At 32.2% G+C, this 20,421-nt stretch overlaps 2 protein-coding genes across 2 annotated transcripts; one reads left to right on the top strand and one right to left on the bottom strand.

Annotated features, from left to right (window-relative positions):
- The first annotated feature begins 80 nt into the window (after positions 1-80).
- LOC133200577 (uncharacterized) lies at positions 81-8,680 on the top strand. Its single transcript, XM_061336355.1, has 6 exons — positions 81-282; positions 1,684-2,064; positions 2,565-2,933; positions 3,312-3,569; positions 7,426-7,529; positions 8,370-8,680. The coding sequence occupies exons 1-6, from the start codon at positions 195-197 to the stop codon at positions 8,463-8,465; spliced, it is 1,296 nt and encodes a 431-aa protein (XP_061192339.1). The 5' UTR covers positions 81-194; the 3' UTR covers positions 8,466-8,680.
- Positions 8,681-8,908: 228 nt separating this feature from the next.
- Positions 8,909-18,554, bottom strand: LOC133200578 (ras-related and estrogen-regulated growth inhibitor-like). Its single transcript, XM_061336357.1, has 4 exons — positions 18,300-18,554; positions 14,123-14,179; positions 10,926-10,999; positions 8,909-9,905 (listed from the first exon to the last, which is right to left on the bottom strand). Exons 1-4 carry the CDS (start codon positions 18,364-18,366, stop codon positions 9,471-9,473), a joined length of 633 nt encoding a protein of 210 aa, XP_061192341.1. The 5' UTR covers positions 18,367-18,554; the 3' UTR covers positions 8,909-9,470.
- Positions 18,555-20,421: the final 1,867 nt, after the last annotated feature.

Raw genomic sequence — 20,421 nt, 5'->3', positions numbered from 1 at the left:
AAACGGTTTATGAAGTTTATGATTTGTCGAGATCGTCTTAAAAACTTTTTTCTACATCCATAAGTTATGTTCTGGCAACTTATGTCAAATACTTGATAACTGGGAATTGATATTGTTGTGTTTAACAACATCAATGAGATCCGACGTAGAATTGAATTTAATTATAATATAAGATTTTTTTTAACGAACTCGGAATGAATATACATGTATGTTCAAAAAGTTTGGACTTATTTACCGTTATTGTGTTTATTTGCTTTTCATGCTGTTTCAAGAGTCAAGTAGGTAAGCTATAGAATTTAATTTTTAAACTTAAAAAAAGATTTTTCACTTCATGTAACTATATGCATATATGAAAGGACCAATCAACAAATTAGAAAAAAAAAACAACGGGACTAAAATTTACATCGCAAACGGGGAATGATAGTTTTATTTATTCTCATGTTATAATTCTCTTCTTTTGTTAATATATATTTTGCTCACTGATTTATTTGTGTTTTAATTTTAAACTAATTAAAAAATGAAAACCAAGGTACGTGCATTAATCCGATCCTTAATGCTGACCAATTAATAAAACTTCCTGGTTTTGAAATTTAATTGGATAAAGATTTAAATGTACAATAGTATTACTAAATGTAATTAACTTGTCTATTATCGAAACATTTTGATCATAGAGAGAGAGGGAAAAGGGGGGTCTATCTTGATTATAGAGAGAGGGGGGGGTTCTACAGATTGTCTTATGCATAACGAATACTTGACTGTATTTAAAGCACACATGTCGCTTACATTGATTCATGTGCGTGTTCAATAAGGACAATGGGTTAAATAGTCCCCTTACGTCACTTTCCTTTATTGGTTGTTTGCACTCGATAAAAAGTAAATGATATGCTGAATGTAAAACCAATTTGTCATCTATCTAAACTATTTATTTACGCAAGACCGATTAACAATGGTTTTAAGAGCAATTCATATCAGCAAACTGCATGATTATCATTTTGATTTTTCTTAGTTTGACATTACATTTAATCACAATAATTTTCTGTACACATCTACTTTACTTAGAAACTACAAAGATTTAGACCAAAGTTTCTATTCAAATTTCTGTTCATTAAACATGTATTAGTTTACTTTATCCTCTAGGAAAAAGTACAACCATTAAAGGGGCATTAGCTATGAAAATGATGGCAAACAATTTTTTTCTCAGAATCTCTCAATAATATTGCGATATATTTTAATGACCAATAGAAGCATTTATTTCATATAAAAACAAGACTTATCCTACGTTGAATTACAGCTTTTAATGTAAAGAAATAAATAAAAAGTATATATACAGGTTATATCTTTGAAGAACAAAAAATACATATTTATGTGCATGTTTTAGGGGTAAAACGTTATTAAAACCATTATATACCATTGTTATTACTGAACTATACTAGTATAAGATGGATCAATTATCATTGAATTCAATTTTTGATGACCAAAAGACAGCTAATGCCCATTTAATGTTACTTGCATGAAGTTCTACAATACATAATGTTTAATGCAGGTTGGTTGCCTAAAAAAGCAAACTCCCTAAGTTCGATCATTTTTTTTTTTCTTTAAAAAAAATTAAAATCATACCACATAAAGCACACGGTTCGGAAAAAAAATAATTACGATGTATTTTGTTTTGTTTTATCCATATAGCTATCGACTCCGCGGAACAGGTTTTCGAGGCTTGTTACGGTATCACAGTTGACGACTTCCTGGAACCTAGCTGTAACACCAGCGAAGTTCTTTACATCCGGGACGTTTTTACTTTTGCAAAACCAAAATCGCACGCATGCCCACAAGAATCAACAACACTTAATCGTAATGACTCTTTCTGTTGTCGCTATAACAACCAATCAACGGATTGTGGATGGCGTTACTATGGTGATTCCTACAAAGGAGTGCATTACACGAACTGTGTAGGTCAGCTGACATGTAAGGTCCAAGTGGCATGGAACGGAACAGAACAAAATTGTAACCAGAGTGTTTTCATGACAAAAACAAACTATATGCGACAATTTTACCACTGCATCCAGAGTAAGCATATTCTATTTTTTTCTTTCTTTCTTTATTTATTTTGAGCAATTAATATTCTGATGTGATAAAAAATGGTCCTAAAATCCCGTATTTCCTAATTCGTTAACATAATTTGGAATATCAATTAATATTTACATTTTTAAATGTCTTTGTCCGAGATAAAACTACAAGTAATAAAAATACTTAATTTCTGCATAAAGCTTGCTGGTTCTTCGATAGTCGTGGTTTTCAAAAATCACGTGCGGGGCGAGAGAGAGAGAGAGAAGCAGACTGGGCTTGAAGCATGAATTTACGGAATCAAGAGCATGCAAATATAAGGAATGACTGCCAGATCTCTTGGTTTTATGATGCTGATCAATCAATTGGCTTGCGTGATAATTTTAATAATGCATAAATTATCACGCAAGTCTATTGCTTGATCACATCATAAAACCAAAGAATTAGACAGTTATTCCTTAAAATAAAATGATTAAATCTCAGTGCTTTATTTTGTTTTCTAGAGTCATTGATATCAAATATTTGTACCTCGGCGATAAGCAACGGAAATCAATTATACGTTTGGAATAACGGATATCCTGCTAAAAGTGGCGACTGCGCAACTTCCTCTGGCTGTGTTTGCTCTGTTTCCGCTTCTAAGAGTTCAACTATTCGGATAGAGCTTCTAGACTTACGTCTTCACAAGGACATCAGTGGTACTTGTTACCAAAGACTTGTTATTTCAGAGGGAGGATCAGAGACCTCCATTGACTGTGATAAAAACAATGGGTTTTCCCTGACAACTATTTATACCAGCCAATCAGATTCACTTAGTATAAGATACGATAATACATATGTTGGAATCGATGGAAACTTCTGGATTTCACTGCAAGGTGTGTTTGTTTGCCATTGAATATTTACTTAAAGTACTTGATATCAATACAGTAAAGGCAATGTGCATGTTTTATTTCCAGATTATATAACGTTATATGTCCTTTGTGACATATTTTATTTTATCAAGTAGACTATGCAATAATTGACTATGTATCAAAACTTGAAATCGAACACGATCCTGCGAATATTGTTCCTTGTTTGTATGTCTTTATGAATTTTATGAGCATTTATTAAAATTTATATTAAGTAAAATATTTCAACTTGAAATTAGTTTTATAACCTACATGTTGGGTAACTACATTTTAAACCTAAAAATTTAAAAGTTTTGGCTGAAAAGGATTCCATGATTGTCAAAATTGTTTTTGATTTCTTTTTAGCGGTAGACAGTACCTCTGAACTGACATTGACCTGTGGAAATGCTTCCTCGGTGTATTCCTGTGGAGAGTCTCTCCCCACATCCACAACGACTTCAACAACAGAATTTTCCTCAAATAGTACTGTCATCTTTACCGGAAGTACTATGTCATCTCCTATAAATAACACAGCATCAGCTACGACGTCAAAAGTGTCATCTTCTACATCGTTAAACGTGTCATCTGATATGATTCAGCAAGTGGGTCAATCGACAGATGCTGGTATATTTCTTTCTTACAAAATATTATTTTTTAAAAGAAAGGGGGCAAAAGATTATGGTTTTACATTAAAAAAAAATACATTTTGATTTTTAATTAAATTTTGACCATGATCTTTTGAATGGTTATACAAGAAATACTTGCTGAAAACGAACGTTGTTTGTAGTTGCTTTATTATAAGGAAGTTGGGTTCTACAATCAAAAGTCTTAAGTATATTTTTAGTATCTTCAAACGGAGCTTAATTAAAAACCGTTACAAAACAATGGGAGGCAATTTGCTTTTTGCATGTATTTTCGTCTTACACATAAATCACTTTTTTCGAAATTTTCTTCCAATAAACCATGGGCCTATACAGTCTTATTCTATCTTGAATAGACACGTTAAAAATTTAAATTAAATTACTTCGCAATATTACTTAATATTTGACCTTTCTGCACAAAATGTCATTTTCTGGCATTAAAATTTTCACTAGTAATAAAGTTATTAGAATTTTATTGAAATTAAGCTGAATTAAATTAAGTTATATATTAAGAAAAGAAAAATAAAAGTGGGGGTCTATGAGTACGGTTTTTTTTTTTAAATATTATGAAAAAGGGTCATCTTGAAGCTATACTTTAGGCTTTTTTTTTCTGTACCTTAAGAATCTATTTTTTTTTTAATTTATATGCAACAATATGATGATAGAATTTGAAATAGTTTATTTAATATACATGTATAATTCGGCACCAGCATTTAAACATTACTCCGCACAAAAAAAAAAAAAACAACTCTGTATGAAGACTGCATAAGAAAATATGACTTTAAGCAAAACAAAAGTGTAAACACTTCAAATGAGAAAAATCGATCAATTTTTCTTCTTAAAAAAACCTTCTGCCACAAATTACAATTCTTCAATTAATGTTTTTTTATGGAATTGAATTATGGATTTTTAATTGCATATAAATTAGTTGGATTGTACAATCCAAATTTATTGTAAAAATTAAAATATGATGCAAAACTATAGAACCAGAGGCCCAGGCAGACAAAAATCTGCTCAGAGGCTCAGAATCTAATCTTCTTAAAATACTAATATTTTCTTTGCATAATTGACACACTAGTTGTTGAAAATTGTTACACCTACTGAAAATAACATTATATACATGTATTACATTTATTTTCATAGATTCTATGCAGTTACCTTAAAAATGCGAAAACTTTCTTGAATGGGGGCACCCAGAGCCTATTATAAAGACATAATTAAAACACATAAGCCACATATAATTTAGACATATGAATAGTATTACATATCATGTAATAGGAAAAAAAGTAGTTTTACCACTCAATATAAAGATTGTGGTACTGATACATTTGAAAACAAGAGGCCCAGGGGCCACATCGCTCACCTGAGCACTATGACAAGGAAAAAAGCAAAATTAAATCAGTACAGTATTGAAAAGCTTAAATGCTTAAGTGGCCCCGACCTACCCCTAAAAGGGAGGGGGTATGATTTGAACAAAATTGAATCTTCATTTACTAGGGATGCTTAAATATTTTTGACTAAATGTGACCTTCTTTTCAAAATAAGTTTGAACTTTCATTGTGGCCCCATTCTTCCCCCAGGGGGTCATGATTTCAAAAAAACTTGAATCTACACCACCTAAGGATGCTTCCATATAAATATGACTAATCATGGCTTTGCTGTTCTTGAGAAGAAGATTTTTAAGAATTTTCCTATATACTCCTTTGTTAAACTTTGATCGTCCATTGTGGCTCCACCCTACCCCTGGGGGTCATGATTTGAACAAATTTGATTTTACACCACCCGAGGATGCTTCCATATAAATATGACGAATCATAGCTTTGCTGTTCTTGAGAATATTTTTGAAGATTTTTCCTATATACTCCTTTGTCAAACTTTGATCATCCATTGTGGCCCCGCCTACCCCCAGGTGTCATGATTTGAACAAAATTGAATCTACACCACCTGAAAATGCTTCAATATAGATATGACCAATCATAGCTTTGCTGTTCTTGAGAAGAAGATTTAAGATTTTTTTTCTATATACTGCTATGTTAAACTTTGATCGTCTATTGTGGTTCCACCCTACCCCCAGGATTCATGATTTGAACAAGCTTGAATCTGCACCGAATTCAAATGCTTCCATATAAATATGGCCAATCATGGCTTTGCTGATCTTGAGATGAAGAATTTTTAAGATTTTTCCTATATACTCGTATGTTAAACTTTGATCGTCCATTGTGGCTCCACCCTACCCCCAGGAGGTCACGATTCGAACAAAACTGAATCAACACCACCTGAGGATGGTTTCACATACATATGACCGTTCATTGCTTTGTTGTTCTTGAGAAGAAGATTTTTAAAGATTTTCGTATATATTCCTATGTAAAACTTTGATCGTCCACTGTGGCCTCACCCTACCACCGGGGGTCATGATTGTAACAAATCTGAATCTACACTACCTTACAATGATTCCACATGAGTTTCATCTTTCCTGGCCCATTGGTTCTTGAGAAGAAGATTTTTCAATGCTGCTATCAATTTTTCGCTTTTTAATAATTATCTCCCCTTGGAGGAGGGCGTGGCGCTTCATTTGAACAATTTGATTTGAATCTTACCCAAGAATACTCTATGCCAAGTTTGGTTGAAATTGGCCCAATAGTTCTGGAGAAGATGAAAATGTGAAAAGTTGCATGTACCAACGACAACGCCAACGACGATGACGACAGGCAACGGACAAATTTTGATCAGAAAAGCTCACCTGAGCCGAAATGACAGAAATCCATTGCTTTTAAAAGAGTTTATTTGCGTATATATAAGGACTTTAAAGTACTCGACGTGTCCTGTGCCCCTCTTTGCCGGTGATATAATGTACATGTATAATTTGGAATCTCTTGATGATGTAGTGGTAACCTCACATTACTAAATCCAATGAGATGTAATGGATGTTCTTGGTTGTTTGCTGCAAACTTATGAATGGGCCATTGCAGAGATTTTTCCGGAATTCAAATAATAACTTACAGCTGTACCATCATTCAGTTGTAGAATAGTGAGATGCAGAGGAAAAATACCAATCTGCAGTGTATGGATATTTGCAAATGTAAAATCCTAATCAAAGCAGAATATAGGAACAATAGACATATAAATCAGAGAAAATTGGAATTAAGTGTAGAAACGACTAAATTTTCTGAATTAAAGTAATATAAATATTAGCATTCTTTTATCATTTTATAGTTGCATTACACTCAGTGAGATATTCACACATTCTTTCTCCTATTTGAACGACATTAAGAGAAAATTAGGAAACTTGGATGTCCGCCATTTTGAATCGCCATTTTGACCTTTAAAACGCCATTTTCGTGAAGGCCAGCATATTTTTTCCGGATTCAGCATACTCGAAATAGGTTAAAAACTATGTTGGACCAAATAATAATTATTTGCCGTTAAAACTTATTTCTAGCCTTCTTTTTTAAAAATCAGGACCAGACTATATTAAAATCAGCTACTTGTTTTAAAAATACTCAAGGAGTTTTAAAAAGTGACTGACAAGAAAAGCATAAAAATGGGTTAATGTAAAATGGAGGTGATTTTTTTGGTTATGTTCATGATACATTAAGGTGTCACAGTTAACGTCCTAAAATGTTTGCTTCTGGTTCAGCAACACTCTGCATTTCTAATATATTGTCACCAATCAAGAGAGGTTAAATCATTGAATATTTGCATAACTGGAAAAAAAAATCAAATGATGATTTAGAAATCTTGATGATTTTTATCTCTCATTTTGTCTTAGCATACTTAAATGAATTTTCTTATAAGTTCACCACATGAAGTTTCTCATACATTTATTTTTATGACAACAGATTCTTCCGACAAAACTGCACTTATCGCCGGGATAGCTGCGGGGGCGCTTCTCTTCGCTGCACTTGTTACTTTGGCTGGAGCCCTACGGCACAGATTCAAAAAGGTTAGAAAATGAGATATTTTATCTGGATTCTTAGTGTGATGATTGATATTAGTGAATATGACTCTTGAAACAGTTGAAATAACTTAAATATTAGTCCAGATGATTAGTACAATGAAATAAGTACGAAAATTGCTTAATTTTGACCGTGCTCCGTAACCCTATTTTGGCGGATTTTTAATGGCTCACGTACAACATGTACAATACAGGAGTGAAATAGTACGACATGAAATTTCTTTTCTTGTATTAAAAAAAAAAAAACTTGTATCGTTGCTTGCAATACTTGATACGTGAATTGGAATGAATAACTTGTTTAGGTTTACACCCAATGGAAAAAAGTGAGTCTCGACTTATAATAATATATACACAAAAATGCACATCACCTAACTAATGAAACCACGTTAATGAGACGAACAGTTTTGAAGAGTCACACATAATGTACAGGAAAAGTGCATGACTCTCATTTGTTTATATGGATTGTCGACATGTAGAGACACTGTGCACTATTGTTATAATTAAAATTTACAGCATTCACCATTCAATTCCTTTCATAGTCCCAAGCACTTTTTCTTTAAGTATTTTACTCTCAATATCTCGAACACTCGGATATCTCAAAGTTTTTTCCTCGGTCCACCTAGTTCGAAATAACGAGGTTTGACTGTATTTTATTGCAGTACCAATATTTTGATGAAAAAGGGTGAATATAACGATCTAAAATGGCTGGAGAGAGAGAGAGAGAGAGAGAGAGAGTAATACTGGCTTATTTCCGTTTAAATATTAGTTATATTGACAGTATTGATTTTGTGTTTTTGTAAAAAAAAAAAATGTCTTTCTTTCTTATAGAACAAAGTCAGTATCGACGACGAATATGAAGAACATTTTGGAAACTTGAAAGACGCCAAAAACATTGCACCCATAGGATACAAACAACTCAGTTAGCCACAAACTCTGAGAGAACCGATGAAATTTTGAAATACCGTTTAAAAGTCCTTGTCTTTCCTTTTGAACAGATCAGTATTGATTGACAAATTATTACCATTGTGTGATAGTGTTATGCCAAACAATTGAGTTTATTATGAAATTTTTTATCATTGTGCATTGTCATACTACCTCTCTTCAAAACAACTGCAAGATATTGAAGTTCTATACACGTGTGTCCTTTCCTTTTTTACATGGTGCTCTAAAAACACTTAATGTATCAGAAAAAGATATTGCTTTCATATCATTTTTCAGTTTTTCCTCGTGAACATCTTTCACAACTTCACTACTACATGAAAAACATTTGATTTGCAACTCCAATGACTTTTTTGACTACATGACTGTATTTTTTTTTTTTCTTTTTGGTCTGTTCCTTGTATCTTGCACAAAACAAAACGCTGTAATCTAGTATTAAAATTTATTGGCATCGTAAAAAAACATTGAGTGGTGAATTTCCTTTTTTTTTGCATATTTGTATATTATATAATCAAGTGCCAAAATCACTGATGTCAGTACATGTCCATATGCAATGGCAAATATTTGATTTATTGCTAATGCAGTAAATGTGTCTACATCCATGATGAAATAATAAATACTGGTTATAATTTCTCAGTATTTTCCTTCCGTCATTGTTATAACTTTACAAATACGTTGTGCATTTTGTATTGAGAAATCATCTATTATTTGTTTGTTTTCACCTATCTCAAACTGCTGCTTGGGGCGCCTTGTTCTGCAGATGAAACCAAAAACATACTTTATAATTAAGAAAAGCACACTATTCGTCTACTTTTTGTCTATACATGTATACATTTACTTACTTTTTTACTTTATTATCGAGTACGACTATATGATGTGGAAATGATAGCTTATGAATGATATACATGTATAAAATGATTTTTCTGGGTAGGCTCTGCATGTCAGTGCAATAATCATGTAAGAGTTTATATAATTGTGAAGTTGGATATATTACACCGTGTCACTGTGACTCCGACTGATTCTTTTCTTGAATCCCTTTTTGAATGTAAACAGTTTTGATTTGGTTTTGTCGTTAGCGGATACTGCTGCTTGTGAGCAGTTTTTGACAAACTCCCGCTTTAACTGAATAACAAGTTCATCCATGGCTTCTGAAACACCAGAATATCCTTCCGCGACAGAAACGTCAAACTTTGGGCAGTTGAGTTGTTCGGCTAGTGATACTCCCTCAGAATCGTCAACCTGCCGCACAGAAAGTAGGTCACATTTGTTGGCTACAACTATAGCAGGCATATCCGGGCCCCTGATTTTGATCAACATGTCTTTTAATGTGTTAGCATACTCATAACTCTTTCTGTCGGTGATGGAGTAAATAAACACAAAACCATCACCCCATCTTATGTGACTTTCTCTGTTTTCCACGCTGTCCTGCAAGTGAAAGAATGATGATGAAAATTAATCAACAAAAATGATGAAATTTAATATTTTTATTTACCTATTATTTATTGCAGAATGACTGTTTAGCAGAACAGCTTACACATGCTACTCTTGCAAGTATGACTTGGGTAGCTATTAAATTCATTCCGTATAATTTTATTCTATCATTATATGTAAGAAAAAAAATAATTCAATTTTCCCCATAAAAAATTCCTTCGAATTGTACAGATTTTAAATGTAACGTCAAGCGGATAAATACGTTTTTTACGTAAGTCAGTGTGACGTAGGCAATATAGGTTATACGATATAAAAAAATTTCTATCCAATCAAATGGCGTCTTTCAACCAGAATTAAATTATTCTTGTATCATACAAGCTAAGTATAATAGTTTCTTTGATTAGTTAGTTTATCATAAAGTTTCGCAAAATCAATCATGTTTGCAAAATCACTTTTAAATAGGAAGTATAAATGGTAAAAAAAAAAATCCTATATGTTTACTGACAAAATTATTACTTTTTTTTTAGTTTTCTCTTGATCCTTCGAATCAACTTACTTCAGAATGAATCAATTTTTCCTTTCTATACCTTTTATTGAAGTAATACCAGAGTTTCCTGACCAGAAGAAGAATCTTCGTCTTGAAATATTGCGAGAATAATTGTACCTTAAATTAATTTCAGAATTTCCTCCGTAATATTTCAAGAATGTAATAAAACCATTAATGATGTTGATGGAATGAGAAATTTTGGATTTATGACGTTCCATGTAGATTACCATGAGAGATACCGCCTAAATATTTATAAATCAACAGACTGTCGTGTATCCCATTTATTTCAAATGTGTCTATTTATAAAAACTTCCAGGAAAAAAACACATTAAAATCCGGCGTAAATTACTGAATCTTATGTTTAATTGCTCACTAAATAGAAGTTTATTACCTATAAATGACTTATTTATGTAAGTCTCCATAAAACTGGGTATTTCTCTGTACATTAAAAGAGCAGGTTTACTTACTTTAGCCGCCGTGTCTATGATCTCGAGCGTGACGTCATCTCGAGGCGATGGTATTTTGTGATTATAAAGCATTTCTGGTAAAAATAGAAACAAAATAAACACAATTAGTCATATATCGAGATAATCTAAAGACATGTCAAAACATATCTGACATATATATTTGGGGAACTGGGGAGGTATCTGTTATGAATGTACATGATGAATTAAAATGTCAAATTTGTGAAATTTCTCATTTTTCTCCCGCTAGTTCTTAGAGGTGAAAATCGAAGGAAATATGATGGAACAATCATTTCAAGGCCTAGGACAGTTTTGGTGTAGATAACAAAATTGTGTTATAGAGGCAACTCTACCCCCCCCCCCCCCCCCCCACACACACACAAAATAATTATTATGAATCAGTAAAGAAGAAAATTACAATGATTTACATTTAATTAAAAAAAAACCCCGAGAAACTACGTTTGTGTGTTAATGATATTAATATTTTTTTCTGAATGAAAAGATAGAATCCGAATTTCTTTTTAAGGTTGTTATTTGTTAGAAAAGCTTTGTTTTACATGTAAAATCTTTTATTAATATTTTTCGGGGAGTCTTACATTTATGTCAGCTCATAACACATTAATCAGAATTATCTTACAATCTCGCCGGAAGAGATCCTTTAAAAAAACATGGCTAAAGTAGAAAACAAGTCATTCAACACAGTGAATCTTGTAACATACAGTGTATAACATCATAAATTTATTTATTTACAGCACATTTGATATTACATATGATGTAGTATTCAACATATGGACACTTAAAATTAAGAATTATAATGCATTAATACATTTATAAATGAAAACGGAACAGAGAAGTAGAATCATTTGTAATATTCATGGAAATGAAAAAAATCTATTTGTGCGCGTGTGGAAATGCACTTAAGATCGGACATGTGTTACATATCATAGTGATTTCTTTGATTCTATTGATAGAAACATTATATTTGTAATTGATTGTAAAATTCCGACTTCAAACACACCGACAGGCCGTACAATGTTTTCGCTCTTATCTTTGTGGTGTAGCTAACATATGATCCTCTATCTTACCGTGAAATAAAAATTGGTGTACGAAATAATTTTGACAGGATTCGTTGATAGCCAGGAATTTATTTGAAGAACGGGATATTTATAGCGATGGTTGAGTAAAAAAGAAAAAAAAATTACAATGAATGCAAAGGTGAATTCTTGCAGACGAGATTTCAATATCGGTACGATGTTTAACAAAAAAAGTAATAATTTAGATGTGCACAGAAGTGTATGTAATTGGTATTTGCGGTATCGTATAATGAACTTTTATGAATACTTGAGCAATCAATAAGATAAATCTCGAAAAGATGGGGGGGGGGGGGGGAAGAAAAAAAAAAAAAACTCAAAAAGATGGGGGATGGGGTGAAATAACAAAGAAGGGGAAATCCATAATGATTATACGAAACATGAGATTACTAAGTCGAATGCATATTTACCCTCCAGATATGACTTTATCTGTTTATGCAGATTGATATCCATATCAACCGCTCGATCATACGAATGACTGGCTCATGTGAATCATTATAAATAAATAGAATTACAGTAAAAAACGAAAATATTAGCATTTTAAATTTAAAACTAGAAATATGTCCATAGGACATGAATGCCCCGCCGAGGGTATATTAGTAATGCAACATGAAAATTTGCATTTGTGTTTGAAATTTGAAGAGAATATCTTGAATAGTTTCTTTAAAATTGAAATTGAAATCTAAAAATTTGGATATAGATGACAAATTTTCAACAAATTATGTATAAGTGCATAAGCTTACATAAATATATCTTAAATGGTTTGTTTAAAATTAAGCAAAATGCAAATTTAAGTAAAATGAGGTCAAGGTCCCAGAAAAGTTCAAGGTCAAACGTTTTTGATGCAGTTGAATGGTTCTCATAAATGCGTATCAGCATATTAAGTTTGATAAAAATATTTTGAATGGTTTATTTAAAACTGAGCTAAACACTAATTTAAAATAAATGAAGTTAAGGTCAAAGGAAAGGTCAAGGTAAATAAAAGTTGATGCAGTTGAAAAGGTCACATCAGTATGTATTAGCATATGAAGTCTGATAAAAATATTATGAATGGTTTCTTTAAAACTGAGTTAAACACAAATTGAGAAAAGTGGAGTCAAGGTCAAAGGAAAGGTCAAGGAGAAAATATTGATGCAGTTGAATAGCTCTCATCAGTATGTATCAGCATATGAAGTTTGACACTAATTCAAGAAAAGTGAGGTCAAGGTCAAAGGAAAGGTCAAGGTCAAAAATTGTTGATGCAGTTGAAAAGGTTACATCAGTATGTATTAGCATATGAAGTCTGATAAAAATATTATGAATGGTTTCTTTAAAATCGAGCTAAACACTAATTTAAGAAAAGTGGGGTCAAAGGAAAGGTCAAGGTCAAAAATATTGATGCAGTTGAATAGCTCTCATCAGTATGTAACAGCATCTGAAGTTTGACACTAATTTCAGAAAAATGAGGTCAATGTCAAAGGAAAGGTAAAATTCAAGAAATGTTGATGCAGTTGAATAGCTCTGATCAGTTTGTATCGGCATATGAAGTTTGATAACACTATCTTGAATGGTATCTTTAAAAAGTGAGCTAAACACTTATTTAAGAAAAATATTGCAGTTGAATAGCTCTCATCAGTATGCATCAGCATATGAAGTTTGTTAAAAATATCTTGAATGGTTTCATTAAAACTGAGCTAAACACTAATTTAAGAAATGTGAGGTCAAGGTCAAAAGAAAGGTCAAGGTCAAAAAATGTTGATGCAGTTGAATAGCTTACATCAGTATGTATAAACATATGACGTTTTATTAAACTTTCTTGAATGGTATCTTTAAAACTGAGCTACACACTAACTTAAGAAAATTGAGGTCAAGTTCAAAGGAAAGGTCAAGGTCAAAAAATGTTGATGCAGTTGCATAGCTCTCATCAATATCTATCAGCATATGAAGTTTGATAAAAATATCTTCGATAGTCTCTTTGAAACTGAGCTTTGAACAGAGCTAAACGCAAAGTGTGACGGAAGGACAGAAGGACGGAGACGGAAGACGGACATGAGAAACACTATATGCCCCGACCATATTCATTGCGGAGCATAAAAATGTTAGAGTTTTTTTGGTTTGATGTTACCTTACCTTTATTTCTGTCATAATCCCCAATATACCGCCTGGTCATATAGCGCACCACAAAGGCTGAAAAATTCACAGAGTACTTAAAGAAGAAGAAATTAAATCAAAATTCAAATACATGTATGTAGCATGATCTCGCAAAATAGAAGTCTACTTACATTTAATACAGGATTGCGGTTTACTGTATTTTCTACTTCAATTATTAATTAAATAATTAAGAAATAAATAGGCTTATACTTTAGTATAAAATACACGAACATGTATATGTAGAAACATTACGAAGTCTCCTCTCTCTCTCTCTCTCTCTCTCTCTCTCTCTTATATGTAGTTACTTGACTAATTTGAAAGTTGAATTTCAACGCACTCAATTCAAATCAATTTGAAATCAACGGAGGCTAAATAACTTCTCTAACATTCTAAAAGGTTTCAGTAAAAACAGTAAAAACTGAATTCATTTGTTCCCTCAGTGTGTTTTCAATTTCTTTTTTTTTTTTTATAGAATCAATATAAAACCAGAAGCATCAATCTCCTGAGAGTTATCAGGTCTCAGAGGGTGATGTCTATAGGCCATCATTAGACGCCATTAGCTCGACATATGCCGTAACCACTTTATGTGCTAACATTGAACTCTATAATGAAAACATTGAACCACATGGAAAACTCATGATCTCTGTTTTTCTTTTTTTTATCAATACATGATTGTATATGTGTATATGTTAGAAGCAATATTTGAATAATTGATAAATGTAAAATAACCGACCCCTTTAACGTTCTTGAGAATTAATGCACGGGAAAATGAATAAATATGTAAAATATAACTTTTTTAAAAAGTTAATGCTAGACCATAACTTGGAATTAAATGATTTAATTGCTTCTTTCCTTACTTGCAGAAAGAGGACATAAGCCATGCAAGCAGACATATAATCTATTTCAAAATATTTGAAAGAAATACCAATCATACCCCACCCACCCCAAATATGCCTCCTCACTCCCCAACCTGGTGCCATTCTTGAATTTCAGCATCAATTCCATTATTAAATTCTTGTGAGTAATGAGATATTCCACCATTTGATAAGACAGGGTTAGACTTCAGGGAATATTGCCAGTGACACTTGAAAGGCAAGCAATTTAAAACAACATAATGTATACATATCTGCTCCGACAGGTAAGATCGTGTTAAAAATCTGATTGACTGATTCTGCCGCCTAATTTCCTGCAGCTAATTTATCTATAAATCTTCTAGAAAACTAGAGATTTGGATCTGCTGTGGTGATGTTAAACCGATTTTTGAAAATTTACAGGCGATTTGGAAATAAACAAATTGGTTTCGTAAGATAAATTCAATCGTGGGGGGTCTGATATGTTTATGTCAAAGCTGAACAATTTATTGTATATTTGTTAAGAATTTTAAAAGGATAAGACAATTGCAAAACAGTCTACATGTACATGTAGCAGAAAAAATGTCAACACACATGGTGCTTATTTATATATTCAAGGTCATGTCAAGAATTTCATTGGGGGTGGAAGGGGGCACAGAGTCATGATTATTATGTTCATTTAAAGGGGGCGAAGAGGGCTAGATAATAAAAAGAAAAGTATTAAATTACTGGTATATAAATATACACTTTTTGTTGTTGTATTACTGTATCTATGAGAGCAGCAACAAATACATTACTTTTTAATTCTTTATAAATACATGCACAATACTTTGAAGCAAATAATATTTATGTTAGTATTAGAATGAAAAGGGGGGGGGGTCCAATGCATTAAATCCGCCATTGTAAAGATTTTTTAATATTACATGCAAGATTGCATGTATAAAATTTCATAATTAAAAGCCATTGATACATATTTAAGTCACTAAACTTCAACCTTGGGGTGGCATTTTTAAACGAGGTCCATGGGCCACAACGCTCACCTCAGTCACTTTGGCCACGCTGTTCTTCATCAGCAGATTTTATTTTTAAAAAAAGAACTCTTTAATTTGATTCCATGTTGTGGACAAAAAATCTTGGCCTTAAACAGCTATAATTTAATCAAAGTTGAATCCACACAACATTGGGTTTCGTCAAAATCGATACGATCAACATTGCTTTGCTGTTCTTGCGGAGAAGATTACGTTCCTGTATATATGGCTTATGTAAAATTCGGATCTCTGAATTCGGACCAATCCAAACACCATGCCTCTTAATTTAATAATAAATAATCCATATAACTTAGGTATGTTTTTTTTTTAAATGATTCAGTGCGGTCTTGTCTCTCTTCAATAAAATTTCTTTCTACATATTATACTCTCTTCTCTGATCCCCTATTGTATCCTCAGCCTATTCCAGAGTGCCCTGATCTGGCCAAATTGGAATCTAAACTATCTGAGGATGCATGCATATCAATATGACTAAAAACGACTTTGCTGTTCATAAGAGGAAGAATTTTAAAGATTTATTATATATAATCCTATGTAAAACTTTGATTCCCTGTTATGGCCCCATACTAACCCCTTCCCCCCTCCCCCAGGGGCCATGATTTGAACAAACTTAAATCTACAGTACGTAAGAATTTTTCTATTTATAGATGATAAATTGTGGGTTTGCCGTTCTTGAGAAGATATATTTCAGGATTTTTCCTTATATATTCCAATTGGTCCCGTGATTTTAATCTACACTACGAAATAAAATTTTCGCTTTTTCCCTTCTTTTTTGGCTCAGTGGTTCGCTAGAACTGGAGAAAATTTTTTTTGAAAGATGCCATTAAAATTTCACTAATTCTTATTTTTTCTCTTTAAAAGAGGACGTGGCCCCTCATTTGAACTCATTTGAATCCTCTTCACCAAAGCATATTCTTTGTCAAATATGGTTGAAATTGACCCAGTGATTCTGGAGAAGAGGATGGAATTGTGAAAAGTTTACGACAACGACAGAAAATGGCAAATTCGATCAAGTTCACTTGAGCCTTCGGCTCGGGTGAGCTAAAAAGAAAAAAAAATTACAATTTTAAAAAACAATAAAATCGACCAGTGCAAAAAAGTGGGTTTGTTAGCAATTTAAAAAGCAAATGATTATGCAATGGAATTCTGAAAATATAAGTTTTTACAGTGCCATATACGCATTATAAAACCACTTTTCGGAAACGTAAAAATCTCTGTATGATACCGTTTTGCAATGTTTGCACACACTGCATAGAGAGTCGAACTTTAAAGGTTTGGCGTACATGTAGATTGACTCTCAATATTTTCTAAGAGAGGTGGTTAAAACGATAATCTTGAACGAGCGTACCTGTATCTGTCCGTAGTAGATACATAATATATTTAAAAGTTTTTGAAACGGTGAAGTTATATTGCGAAGTACAGTCTACACCATTAACAGGTACATGTATGCTTTAATAACACAACAGGTTTGAAAAATTATTGAGATGTACACCGTGCATATATGTACAAGCAAAAAGTTAATGTTTGAAACGTGTTTTCTTTGATCCTGCAAATACGAACATGAAAAAAAGAGATCATAATAAGGAGATGGTTTATATTAGAAATAGTGCTTAAGATCTAATATAAATAATTCTTAAAGATAAGATTTCAATAGCTAGCTCTTCAAATAAATCACTCTGCACAGCATAAAGAAAAAAATTCGGCCGCCCAATCTACGCTTCACGTAAATCAGCTGTTTGAAAGCAACCTAAAACTGCAATTTTCTAAAAAAAAAAAAAAAAAAAAAAAAAAAAAAAAAAAAAAAAAAAAAAAAAAAAATTTGAACCCCCCCCCCCAAATTTCATTGTTTTCCAATTTTAAAATAATTTTTTAATAAAAAACCGAAAATTTTCAGTGGAATTTAGAGATAAAATTATTTTCTATAGAATTCTTCGCGTGATTAGTGTTGTATACAGATCTTTACGCCAAAATAAACATACAATTCAGATCACAATTTCGATTCCATGATAACATAATACAAATTATCTAAAACTTGAAGTCCAAGTGCATTATTCAAATATAAATGCAAGCAAACACTTCCCCGCAAAATTAAGGCAGAGAACCTGTGGGAAACACTAGCTGGAAAAAAAAGGGGGGGGGGGTAAATATTAAAACAAATTTCTTAAACCATTTCAATTCCTATGACAGTAAATTTTTAAAATGAAACACCACTAAAGATGCCAAATTCATACGCACAGACAAACAAACAATGTGACTTACCCGTTTTGCCGACACCAGCACCCCCAAACACTACAATCTTCGCTCCGGTAAATCTACGAACCGACATTTTTGAAGCATGTAATGGGAATCGGCAATAAATTGACAGACGAGCTCTGTTTTAAAAGATCCTAGAAATATTTATGCATTCGCACAAGATAACTGGCGGGAATCCAATGTGAGCATCATTTGACATAATAAATACACAAACATAACATGCTGTGAGATGAAATCAGCGTCAAGTACACGCTTTGTAATAGAGCTAAGAGTCGTCTGACTAGAGGAGATACTTGCTTACTCTTTTATATTTCGCTTACTAAAAATCGCGTGGGTGTTACAGTCAACATGCAAAGATTTGCCTTACAGCTCCTTTTCAATAGATTATTTTGTTTCCTTTCTTTCTTTCTTTTTTTTTGGGGGGGGGGGAGGGGGTTGTTAATAAATTTACTCATTACTAAATTACTAAAGGGAGTGGGGTTTGGATACAACTATAGCAATCAATATGCTATCCTGATTTGTCTTATGCCCTTATTTCAGAAGTTTGCTCGAGGAGGGGTGGGGGGTAAAAACTTTTCTTGTTAAGTACTGGCTACTACCCCATTTTAAATTTTATAAACAAGCTAACGTGACAATAAAAAGAAACACTGTTTAAAAATATCATCATTACAAATATTCCTTTCTTCAGATATTCCATCTACTTATCCATATACATGTATCATTATTCCACAGACTAAGTCAGGTTAAATTGTTACGTGTTTGTATACATGTATACACAGCACAGCGTAAGCGTAAGAAAGAATATGGAATCAAATGGTAAAACAAAATATTTATTTTCAGATTCAGTGAGTGAATACATGTTAAATAAAAACACTGAACAATAGCAAATAATAACAAAATGGTAAAAAAAAAAGAAGAGGTTCATGGATCACAATGCTCACCTGAATCATCTTAGCCTTGCTCTACTTGGAAATTTTTTAAAGGATTCTCATCAATTTCTCTTTGTTATTCTTGACGCACTATTGTGCCCTAGCCCCAAGGAACAAACATAAATCCACATGCACTAAATGTGGATGATAGAAATTCTGTTTTAAAGATATTTCCAACATATGTCAAAGCTTGTCAAAAATACAATCAATACCTATTTTAAATGTCTTAGGTTTGAAGCAGCACCAGGAATGAGAATGGAACCCAGGACCATGATTTTTAATATATGTCCAAATAACTTTTACCCCTATTGTGCCACAACTATAACACCAGGGAAAATGATTTGAAAAAAAAAATTGGATGCATATTACTTATAAGGATGATTTTCATTATATTTTATTCTTTTTCACTCTGTGGTGAACAATTTTTTTTTTAATGACCAAACCAATATTTTCAAATATCTTCCATTAAATTATCATCCCTTAAAAAAAGACATGGCTGTTCATTTGAAAAAAAAATAAAATGTGAATGCACTTCACCTGAATCTGGTAGTTTTGGACCAGAAGTTGAAAATGTGAAAAAAACTTATAAACCGTTAACAACACAATGCACAACAGACAGAGACACAATTCAATCAGAAAAGCTCACTCCAGCCATTGGTTCAGGTGAGCTAAGTATATGTAAATATTTTCTATATACCACAAGTCCTTTACCCCCCCCCCCCCCAAAAAAAAAAAAAAAACAAAAACAAAAACAAAAACAAAACAAAACAAACAAACATTTTTTATACATGTATCTAATAGGCCTATGATAATTATAGTAATATTAAATCATTTACAATCGGTAAATCTGTAAACACAGTTTTAATTTCTGAGCTCAGAATAAATTAAAAAAAAAAATATTACACTTCTCTGGTATACATGGTATATCTCTGAAAACTTTTATGAATGGTAATTAAAATTTAAAATATTTTATTTACTTTATTATTAATTTCTCCCCTTTTTAATGTTCATAATGTTGATGTAGGAGCTGTACTAAAAAAGAACTTCTGGCAAGAAATGAAAAGTATATAAAATTAAAAATTGATCACTGGGTTTATACTGTAGATTCCTAAATATACGCGAGGAATTAATTATCTCATAATTTCATGAGAAACACAACTTGCGAAATAAGATTACTTGCTTTTATTTTTATGGTGCTG

This window comes from Saccostrea echinata, unplaced genomic scaffold (genome assembly GCF_033153115.1).
Source record: "Saccostrea echinata isolate AGI-Se365-2 ecotype Australia unplaced genomic scaffold, CSIRO_AGI_Sech_v1 ptg000040l, whole genome shotgun sequence".
Classification (NCBI taxonomy): domain Eukaryota; kingdom Metazoa; phylum Mollusca; class Bivalvia; order Ostreida; family Ostreidae; genus Saccostrea; species Saccostrea echinata.
This window is presented reverse-complemented; position numbering and strand designations above follow the sequence as displayed.

Coding starts and splice junctions, on each gene's coding strand:
- LOC133200577 (XM_061336355.1), top strand. CDS start 195: ATGAATATACATGTATGTTCAAAAAGTTTGGACTTATTTACCGTTATT. Junction 283..1,683: donor CTGTTTCAAGAGTCAAGTAG/GTAAGCTATAGA, acceptor TTATCCATATAG/CTATCGACTCCGCGGAACAG. Junction 2,065..2,564: donor ATTTTACCACTGCATCCAGA/GTAAGCATATTC, acceptor TTTGTTTTCTAG/AGTCATTGATATCAAATATT.
- LOC133200578 (XM_061336357.1), bottom strand. CDS start 18,366: ATGTCGGTTCGTAGATTTACCGGAGCGAAGATTGTAGTGTTTGGGGGT. Junction 11,000..14,122: donor GGATTATGACAGAAATAAAG/GTAAGGTAACAT, acceptor TATTTTTACCAG/AAATGCTTTATAATCACAAA. Junction 9,906..10,925: donor TCATAGACACGGCGGCTAAA/GTAAGTAAACCT, acceptor TTTCACTTGCAG/GACAGCGTGGAAAACAGAGA.